The sequence below is a fragment of the Gossypium arboreum genome, chromosome 8, assembly GCF_025698485.1.
Source record: "Gossypium arboreum isolate Shixiya-1 chromosome 8, ASM2569848v2, whole genome shotgun sequence".
NCBI lineage: Eukaryota > Viridiplantae > Streptophyta > Magnoliopsida > Malvales > Malvaceae > Gossypium > Gossypium arboreum.
The window spans coordinates 105,517,629-105,529,242 of NC_069077.1; the positions used below are offsets into that span (position 1 = coordinate 105,517,629).

General features: G+C 32.2%; 2 protein-coding genes across 2 annotated transcripts; both read right to left on the bottom strand.

Annotated features, from left to right (window-relative positions):
• Window positions 1–8,175: 8,175 nt before the first annotated feature.
• LOC108464811 (uncharacterized) lies at window positions 8,176–8,837 on the bottom strand. The gene is made up of 2 exons (XM_017765084.1): window positions 8,487–8,837; window positions 8,176–8,313 (listed from the first exon to the last, which is right to left on the bottom strand). Exons 1-2 carry the CDS (start codon window positions 8,835–8,837, stop codon window positions 8,176–8,178), a joined length of 489 nt encoding a protein of 162 aa, XP_017620573.1.
• Window positions 8,838–9,243: 406 nt separating this feature from the next.
• Window positions 9,244–9,693, bottom strand: LOC108464812 (uncharacterized). Its single transcript, XM_017765085.1, has one exon. It carries the CDS (start codon window positions 9,691–9,693, stop codon window positions 9,244–9,246), a length of 450 nt encoding a protein of 149 aa, XP_017620574.1.
• Window positions 9,694–11,614: the final 1,921 nt, after the last annotated feature.

The window sequence follows — 11,614 nt, forward strand, 5'->3', positions numbered from 1 at the left end:
TTAGTTTTCAAAATTTTCAAACTTCCACTGTAACTAAAAGTTGTTTTCTTAACTTTGATGCCAATGTTATTTGTACGTTAGTGCTTGTGTTGTTATCACTTATGTGTTTTATGAATATCATGCTATATTCCATGTATCCATATTTTTCATTCATGTCTACTATGGTCTAAGTAAAGATGGTACGTGAAAATGTGACGATTAATCATGTTATATTTCTAATTTTTATCTTAAGTTAAATAATTATAGTTTGATAATTGTGTATATATATTTTATTTAAATAAAGTTAAAGGTAAGATTTCAATTCTCTGAGTACTTACTAAGCTAATCACGTAGCTTAAAGTGTTGTTTTGTTTTAAACACCTAGATTGGAGATTGAGTTTAACAAGATCATTTTGTTGTAGATTTGCTTGGATCGCATCTCATCACCAAACGAAGGTTTGAAGAGTATGGTGACTACATTTTGGTTCTTAGATTGGCATGTCTGTAAGTCTAGAACCATATGAACATTTTATAGAAAATTAGTTTGATGGTTCAAAACTATGTCATGCAGACTTGATAGTATTATGGACTTTGAGATTTTTAAGTTCTATAATGGGACATAAATGAATTATATGATGTTTGAGTGATAATTTGGTATATTCTGAGGATTAAAAGTGTTGGATAAAGTTTGGAAATGATTGATGATCAATTTAGCATGTTTTGAGGTGTTTCAAGTTTGTTTTTAGCTCACTTCCACCTTGGTATTGAAACAAGTGTGAGTTTTATCGGTACAACTCAAACAAAAATAAAAAATGTATAGTTCTAGCGGTTAAGTATCTATACCTTGAGCGGAGGTACTGATACCTCTACCCTATCTCACCCAATATGCCATGTTTTGTCTTGAACAAGCCCCATACAATCCCTTAAATGCAACCAAACTTTAAAGGAAGCTTAGAAATTGTTCTAAATACCTCAAATGACTTTAATTAAGTCAATATTAAGTGGTAAAGATGAATCTCAAGGTTAGCGAACATAATGCTTAAATATGGCATCCTTAGCTTGATTTTTCGTCTAAACTCGAGTAAGGAGTGTTACACATCCCTGACCCATAGAATTGAAGTTCTTTTTGAAAACAAAAAGTAAAAAAAAAAAAAAACTTAGTTTCAAAACCCTAGAAATTAACTTCTAGAAACTATTGGGCAATTCAAATTTTATTATTCTCGAAACCATATCCCATATTCAAAAAATGGTTTTTCCAATGATAGATGATACTTTTATTTCATGGAAAACCTAAAACTTTGCATCAAACAGAATTTAATACTTGATAATAAACATACCTAATCAAAATGTATCAGTTCCTTAGGAAAGTGTGCATATTGGCATTATACCTTGTCCAAGGTCTCATTTTTTATTTTTGTCATAAGATTCCTTGTCTATTTTTGACTTCAAAATTTATATAAATAAAACTAAATAAAAACTTATGTGGGGATATTTTTGTCCATGGTCTAATCACATCCTTAAGAAATAATCTAATTACAATCAATCTAATTTTAGAAACTATAGCTTTAGGAAAAAGTATAATGCTAAACATTTATATATCAACATCAATTGACATATTTATTCACAACATGCATAGGAGTTGAGAATGTCACTTACTATCAATTTAATTAATGCACTAGAAGAGGGAGAATAAATGTTGTTTAAACCTATTTGTTGGTGCAAGCTCATCAAAGAAGGCTAGACTATTTATCCAACTATTTGTCATCAACACCATTCATCTTCTTTCTTCTTTTCATCAATCATCAATCATCAATCATCTTTTGTTTCTTTTCTTAGTTCTTTAATTATTTATTTTCCATGAATATATTATCTAATTCTGGTTGGAAATTTCATATTTGAAACTGAGAATTTTGGGTTAGAAGCTACACTTCCAAAAAGTTATTTATGTTGTAGGAAGAGTTATAAACTTTGAGTTGATTATTTCTGTACTTAAAATTTAATCATGGGCTTTCACTCACCAAAACTTGGTACATTAGGTGACTTGTGCATGGAATGACATCAATTACACTAGTGGAAGTCATAGCTAAAATAGAGAGTGAAAGGTATCCTCTCACTTACATTGTATAGATTATGCAAATGGAACGTGACAACAAGTCATTTGTCTAGGATGAATGACTATCATTACTACTGGAAAGTAATGGACATTTTACAATGGAAGATACAAAGGTGACCATGAGAAATAAATTGCATAATAAGAACAGTTTGTATGAATGGGTGAAAATGGAAAATGAGAAATAGATTGCATAAAATTATTATCCGCAATAAATGTGTTTTTTTGAGAAGGCAAAAGATGACATAGAAATTAAATTAATTTCTTTGGGGTATTATTTAATTTTATGAAATTAAACAATTGAGTCTAAAGTGGGAATTAAATTAATTAGTTTTATAGTTATATTTTAATTAGTTAATTAAATTAATTTAATCATAGATTCCATTATGATAAAGTTATTAATATTTTAATAGAATTAGAATCAGGTTGTGTAAATTATTTAATTGAATTAACATTAAAATAATTATTTATAGATAGAAAACTTAAGTAATTTGGTTAGATAATTACATGAGCTTTTTTAAGTGGATCAAGACTGATAGCACATATAATTTCCACGACACCAAAGAAGTATTACTCCTTGGTGTGATCGGCTTCCTTGAATTAAGAGCCTTTGGAGGACTCAATTTTCATTAAATAATTATTATGTTCATCTAGTTGAAATATATCTCATGCAATTTTTTTTTTCTGTATAAAAATTTTAACTGCCAATTTTCACAAGTCAATCTACTAGGGATACTCTATCAAATTTTAGTTAAGTTTTTATTTGAGTTATTTTTTTAACTCAAATAAATTCTATAATTCTTGAATTTTCAGATCTAGATTTTGTGAGATTATAATTGCAACATTTTTTACTATTATAATTTAAATTTAGAAATCAAATTTTGGTTATGGACCCCTTACATAAGAGGAAGTGAACTTTCCTCCTGTGAATTCTCAATTTTCGTTCAATGTTTGGTTCTTTCTGTTAGAGTCTACTCTCTAAGCATTTGAGAGTTCAAGAATAATGTATATGATCATTCAACTAAAAGCTTAAAGGATTTGGACTCTAGTTAGATTATCTAACAAATTCGACAACTTCACAAAGGCCTAATCAATGATTTAGGCATCTCCCCAAGCTCAAAAACGCAACTACTTTATTTGATTGAATTTATTATTATAGGTATCACAATGAATATCTTTTTATGAAAATCTTTTAAGATTTCATTCTACCAACTCAAACATTTCTCATATAAGTTTTTCCAATACCCTTGCCCTAGTTAGGTCAACTTGGTCGATTTATCATCTCTTCATTTAAATAAAAAATAACCTCAAATATTTAATTAACTAATGAATTAAATATACCTCCAAATCAATTATTAATTAAATTTAAATAAATAATTTACACAATTCAATTCTAATTCCTTAAAATCATCATTACTTTACTATATTAGGATTTATGTACAAACTTATTTAATTATTCAAATAAAATTCAACTTATTTAAAATCATCATTATTTAATTCTAATTCTCATATTGGATTCACTCATTTAATTTATTCAACCAATTAAATAATAATACAAATAATTTAATTTAATTTCAATTCATATCTCGTTGTCTTGAGAAAATAAAATTACAAAGGATAGTAATCCATGCAATCCATTTATCATTCTTCATTTTGTTCATTCATTCATTCAAGGTTCTTCCATATAATCCATTAAGAGTTATAATGAGCTAGCTGAGAGATCAATTGGACATATACAACTAAGGTTAAAATAATTTATAATTAAGTTTCGACTCTTTGCCCATTAATTACAAAGTTATTTCGTCATTGAGTCGATCTACTAAAAGTAGCATGAGTAAACCCCCTATTATATATCATTACGAAAGCTACTTATTTCAAGATTTAGTCCAATGATCATGTCATTTGTTTGTTACCGTTATAGGATATATGTGATCCTTTAAATATTTACCTACTTTGATCACTTTTACCTCATGGTCATAATTGTATCTTCCATAATGAAAATGATCATTACTCATACTAATAATAATAAAATATTTTTCCTGACAAATGACCCATGATCGTGTTCCATTTACCTAAACCATACAGTGCTAATGAGAGAATACCATTTATTTATTTTTTAACGAGCTATGATTTCACTATTGCGAGTGAAGCCATATCATGGATAAGTCATGTATCCCATATATCAACTTTTGGCCTACTAACTTAAGAGCATATGTTTTCAATACATCATAGTATATGAGTCATGCACATATGGTTATTAACTTACTTAGGATTTAGGTAAGTTACACTAAAAAAATCACCAATGAATTAATCCATAAACGAATTTAGGATGAATTCAACTTGAGTCATGTCTGATCATGTTCGATGTATTGTTAGTCTAGACAATAACATCTATGTCTCTATTTCTGGGGATCAATCCTATTATGATAGCCAAGATAACCTACCTCCCTAATTGGACTTATATAAGACATAATCATCATAACATGATTCATTTCCTTATACATTTTGCTTTATATGAAAAAACCATTGAATACATTCATACAAAGAATATTAAATTAATCATGTGAATATTTCTTTATTCAATTAGTTTGAAAACCATAAGAAATAACAAAATAACTATACTAAGTATACAAATCCTATTAGCCATGAAAAAGCAAGTGTTTTTGTTGAAATAAAAGAAAGAAGGAAGATTGAACAAGGACTTTACTTGGTTGGCCATTATAGAATTTTATAAGAATTAGTGTCTTATTTTTCAAATGTAATATTTACATTACTATGTAATTTTTTGATTGGTTAGAACACCTCACATAAGAGTTTAGAGAGTTTCCAATGATCTATAAGATTTTGATTTACATATTCATTAGATTTTTGTTTAGGAGTATTTGTTTGCTTTAAACTCTTGTAGCTTGGCCTATAAATAGGGACCTTAGGGCACCCATTTTCATGAATTGGATAAATTTGGGAGGTTTATCTTTTTTAAATTTTTATTGTATGTGTAAAGCATACTACAGGAGTAAGAGTGATTCTTCTCCTCTATTTTTAGAATATTTGTTTACTTTCAAGTCTTCTCAAAAAGTTCTTTAAGCTCAATTAATGGCATTTCTATGAGTTCTTCTTTTAGGAGTTTTGTAAGGGTCCAAATCTAATAATTTACATTGTTGGATATAAGTTTCTTTCTTTTTATTTATTTATTGTATATATTCCTTTATTTTGAAACTGGCTTGGTTTAATTCTATACCTTGTTTTTTTAGATTGAACACACTTTTTGGACAATTCCATTTGACACACTCATTCCAAATACAATATAATAAGCTCATTCTTTCTTTAATTTCTCTTGGAGTATATATTTTAAGCTCTTATAACTTAACAATATCAATTTGAGATTCTTTTCCCTTTTTATTGTGTGAGCGAAGCATATTATGAGAGTAAGGGTGATTCTTCTCTTGTTATTTTTGAAGCCTTTGTTTACTTTTAGGTCTTCCCAAAGTTGCAAGTCTTCAAGTTCTTTAAGCTTGATTAGTTGCACTTTTAGGAGTTCTTCTTCTAGGGATTTCATAGGGGTTCAAGCCCAATCATTAGCATTTTTGGATATTAGTTGTCCAAATAGTACATATGGCTAATCTATTAGTTTTTTTTTCCTTCGATTTGCTCAATTTATTTATTTTCTTTACTTTTTCATTTTGAATTTGACTTGGTTTATTTCTATATCTTGTTTTCAGTTTATAACACACTCTAGGTTAGGAATTTTATTTGACACATCCACTCTTCCTAACTCATTCTTTCTTTTATTTATTTTTTTTCAAGACTTTCAAATTTGACTTCTTGGTTTCTTGTGCAAGATCTTAGGTTTTTCAAATAACTTATTAAATAGAAAAGTTTTTACTATATTTGTAAAATAAATTTTAAAATAATATTATCAAAATATTTTTCCTTTCATCAAGGATAAAAAGTGGCATTTAAAAAATAATTACTCAATTTTTTGGTTAATTACAGGAGGGAGTATCCCTAAACAAATTAACTATAGACTAATCTCAAGAAAGCAATACCCACTACATCCACCATTAAGAGGCTAATAGTTTCCTATGATGGGACACTAAAAATTTGAAGCCCACCAAATGAACTAAATAAACTCCTTTTTGCCAGCCAATTTGGAATAAAATTCTTTTCCTGGGGGATATACTTTATTTTCCAGCACCAATCTTTGTGTTGCATTCCTTGATTGTATATGTAGATAGTCAATTTTAGCTACTAACATGTTATCTCTTCCTTAATATAAAGAATATTATATTTCAAGAAATTGTGCTACCAAGCATATCTCTTCCATAATAACAACTCTTGCTTAGAATAATTGTTGTTTAAACTAACTATTGGTTGAGAATAGTTATGTCCAAAATAGCTATTTTTAGAATTGATCTTTAGTTAGAACAACTATCATCTAGTGTAATTTTTATTTGAGAACAACTAAAGTTTGAAACAACTCTTATTTAAACTAATGACATTTCAGGAATAGCTATGTTTAGAACAATTATTGTTTGAAGAAACTTGTATTTAGAAAATTTGTGTTTTTCTGAAAGAGCCATTATTCAAAACAAGCTTTACTACGAAAAGTATCACCATGGAACAACTCTTGATACGAACTCCATTGATGTTAATTCGAGTCGTAGTAATTTGCCCGATCGTGAAATTAAGTAAGGTATGGCTTGTTTCAAGATAGGCTGAAAAAAAAAGGGATGAAAAATATGTTCAAACAAGGGTTAATAGATAGTTGAAATGGCTAATAAAAGAATTCAGCTAAGGCCAAGAGTGAACCAACAATGAAGATGATTGTTGACCCGATTCTTAAAACGACACTTAGGTGAAAATGGTTTCGAAATAACTTGGTTAACCTTGACCCACTATCTAGCAAGATAGGAACCAAAGGTATGGTTGAATGCCACACTTTGAAAGTGATAAATTCGGTTAAACAACTTGATAAGTCGATTCAGTCCAAGAGAGAACAATGAGAATTGAATTCTCACAAAAGAATAAAAGTAGTTCATAAATTAATCAAAAAGTCCTTACAGCCAGCAATGAACAAAGTATTTATAGGCTTGAGCTAAGTCAGCCGAATAGACACTTACAATAAGCTCAAATTGAGCTATTAATGAGCTGAACTAACTCCCTAAATGTTTACAAGTCTTTTGGTGAAACCTATGTCTAGGTGACCTTAATGGGCAGCCTATTTAGTGTTCCAATTCAGCTAATTAATTGACTTGATGAGCTAAGCTGAATTTGTTTAATGATTGTTCAACTAAAGAGTTATGAGCAACCTTTAATTCTTCCTTAGGCAGTCGAATAAACAACAACCAAAATAATGGCAGTTTAGGCGGACAAACAGCCCAATTGGTGTGAACACTTGAACTCCATTAGCCTCCAAATGTGAACAAACTAATTTGAACAGCTCCCATGGTGTGAACTCACTTGCTTCCATCGTGAGTAGACACTTGTTGGCCCTTTTGGTTCTCGGAAGGGACAGAACTTTCCTTTTGGAAATCGTTGGATGGACTAATGTGAATGTGTATTTGTCCATTAATATCCATAAACAATCCATTAGAGAAGAGAAATCAGCTGGTTATCATTCAATTGCCACCCCATGCATTAGCCAAATGCATGCTCTTCTTTAATGATTTACTTTGCACCTAAGCTAGCTGATTCAGCTAAATTCATTACTTATAAACACTAAATAAATTTGTTAAGGACATAATCCATTATGCAATTAAGTTATCTAAACTTAAGACACTTTAAATAGCTGTATAAACTAATACAAATTAAATAACTCAAGACAAATTAAATGGTTGTACTAATTAGAACAAATTAATTATCTTAAGACATATTAATTATCGTATATACTTAGACATATTAAATAAACTCAAGACATGTTAATTACTTAAACTAAAATAACTAAACTTAATTAAAGTTTATTCCAGCAACTAATCAGCTCAAGAATGAAAACTAAAATTCAGCTCTTAATAAGCTGTATGGGACGCATGTTGTTAAGCTCCATGAGTGATCAATAAGGCTCCCCACTTCTTCTCCTCATGCTCGATCTATGTAGCGCGAAAGAGCTTCTTGGAATAAGATCGAGTGATGGGTCCTAAAGGCAGCTGAACAGGATCGACAGTAGCTTCCCTAGCTAGGATCGCATCATTCCCCCTCTTCAAGGCGATTTGTCCCCAAATCATCACCTACATCAAAAGGGGATAAGTCAGCAATATTGAAGGTAGCACTTACACCGTACTCACCTGGTAGGTCCAACTTATAAGCATTTTCATTGATCATTTCTAAGTCTTGAACCCCTTGGAAAAAGTTTAAACCTCCTTTGAGTGAGAAACTTTTCCTTGGGCATGTGGATCCAGACCCAATCACTGAGTTTGAATATCACTCGTTTACGTCCTTTGTTCATCTTATAAGCATATTGTTTGATTCTCCTTTCAATATTCTCCCTAACTCTTTGATGTAATTGTTTCACAAATTCAGCCTTTTTCTTTCCATCTACATGCACCAATTGATTAGAAGGCAAAGGCAATAAATCCAAAGGAGTTAAAAGGTTGAAACCATATACCACTTCAAAAAGAGAATGGTTGGTAGCCGAGTGCACAGAATGGTTGTAGGCAAATTCGATATGTGGTAGACAATCCTCCCAAGTCTTCCAATTCTTTCTAATGATGGCCCGCAACAAGGTTGATAGGACCCGACTGACAACCTCCATTTGGCCGTCCATTTGGGGGTGGCACATTGTAGAGAACAAACGCTTGGTGCCAAGCTTACCTCACAAATTCCTCTAAAAGTGGCTGAGAAATTTAGCATCACGATCGGAGATGATGGTCCTCAGGACTCCATGCAACTGCACAATCTCCTTAAAGAACAAATTTACGATGTTTAGTGCATCATCAGTTTTATGACATGCAACAAAATGGGTCATTTTAGAAAACCTATCTACTACAGCAAAGATAGAATCTTTTCCACTCTTGGTTTTAGGAAGCCCTAGAAAGAAATCCATGAAGATGTCCACTCATGGTTCTTCCAGAATCGGTAGTAGTGTGTACAATCCATGTGGCTTGATCTTTGACTTAGCTTTCTTGCAAGCAATGCAATGCTCGCACACTCTAGCCACATCACGCCTCATCTTCGCCCAAAAAATTGTGCTCTTGAAGAGTAGCCAAGGTCTTGGCTATGCCGAAGTGGCCCATTAGTTCCTCGCTATGTGCTTTATTGACTAGCATGTCTGGCACTGATCCTTGGGGTATACACAACTTGTTTTCTCGAAGGAGGTACCCATTTTGCCGAAAGTACTTATCATGAGAACCTTGCACACATAACGTGTACATTTCACCAAAATCAATATCATTTTCATATAAATCTTTCAAGCAAGCAAACCCAAGTAGTCTAGCATCCAAATGATTAATAAGAGCATACCTACGGGACAATGCATCCGCAACAATATTTTCTTTACCTTTCTTATACTTAATCACATAAAGGAAAGACTCTAGGAACTCCACCCACTTAGCATGGTGTTTGTTCAGCTTGGTTTTCCCCTTTAAATGCTTCAAAGCTTCATGATTCATGTGTATGACAAACTCCTTTGGCCAAAGATAGTGCTACCATGTCTCCAACGCATGAATCAAGGCATACATCTCCTTATCATAGGTAGGGTAATTAAGGGTAGCACTGTTGAGTTTCTCACTGAAGTAGGCAATTGGACGACCATATTGAGTCAGGACTGCCTCGATTCCTATCCTTGAAGCATCACACTCCACTTTGAAAGTCTTGTTAAAATCAGGTAAACATAATAAAAAGAGCGTTAGTCAAGCATTCTTTAATTTTGTTTATTAGTCCAAAGAAAAGGAGAGTTTTTCCTTATAATACTCGTCAAGGGGGCAGCTAAGGTGCTAAAATTCGGCACAAACCTCCTATAAAAGCTTGCCAAGTCCATGAAAGCTTCTCACTTGGTTGATGCTTATGGGACGCAATCAATCTTGAATCATCTTGATTTTCTCTCGATCCACCTCAAAGCCATTAGCCCTCACAAAGAACCCTAGAAACACCACTTTATCAGTACAAAAAGAGAATTTCTTGAGGTTAGCATAAAGCATTTCCTTACGCAAAACTTCCAATACAACACGTAAGTGTTCAATATGATCAGTCAAAGACTTGCTATAAATTAAAATATTGTCAAAGTATACTACGCAAAACCTACCAATGAAAACAAGCAATACATGGTTCATTAGACGCATAAATGTGCTAGGGGCATTTGTGAGGTTGAATGGCATCACTAGCCATTCATACAAATTGTATTTCATTTTGAAGGCCATTTTCTACTCATCCTCTTCTTTCATGCGGATTTTATGATATCCACTCTTCAAGTCTATCTTGGAAAAGAGTTTGGCTCCACTAAGTTCATCTAGCATGTTTTCGATCCTAGAAATGGATGCTTATATTTGACCATGATCTTGTTAATGGCAAGGCAATCCATACACATTCGCCATGAGCCATCCTTTTTGGGCACTAGAAGAACGGACACCACACAAGGGCTCAAACTTTCACGTATGTATCCCTTTTCCATCAAATCAACCACTTGATGTTGTAATTCTTTAGTCTCTTCGGGGTTGCTCTGATAGGCTGGTTAGTTCAGGATCGATGCTCCGGGCACAAAGTTAATTTAATGTTCAATGCCTCGAATGAGAGGCAATCCGCTTGGCACTTCCTCCAGAAGCACATCCTTGAATTCCTTAAGCAAGGAAACAACAGAAGAGGGAAAATTTTGGTCGAAATCATTAGTTTCAAAAAGACATTTTTTTGTACATAAGTATAAGAATGGGCTATCTCATAAAAAATTTTTCCTCACTTCTCTTCTCATCGCAAAAACACTCATTTTTTCATTCTCGTTTTCTTTTTGCTTTTCTTTTTCCACTTGTGTCTTTGCCTCACTTTTCTCACTTTTTCATTTCTTTTTCTCAATTTTCTTTTCTTTTTCTTTTTCATTATTTTTTTCTTGTTCTTTTTCTTTTGCTTTTTCCACAGATTGTTTTAACTTTAATTGGTCTTCATACAATTGTTTCGGGGTGAGGGGTGCTAAATTTACATTTTTGCCTAAGTGTTTGAACGTGTTTATTTGTATATCCGTCGTGGATTACACATCGATCGAAATACGATGGATACCCCAAAAGAATATGTCCCGTGTGCATTGGCACCACATCGCACACCACCTCATCTTGATACTTCTCGATGGAAAATGCCACAACGGCTTGTTTGGTCACTTTGAGCTCACCACCGTCATTGAGCCATTGTAACTTGTACGGATTTGGGTGCTTGGTTATGGCCAACCCAAACTTCTCTACCAGCATGCTACTTGCGACGTTGGTACAACTCCCCCCATCGATGATCATGCTACATACCTTGCCTTGAACGTAGCAACAGTGTGAAAAATGTTCTCCTTTAGTTACTCGTTTTCAGCACTTTGGATGTTCAAACTTCTCTTTACAACAA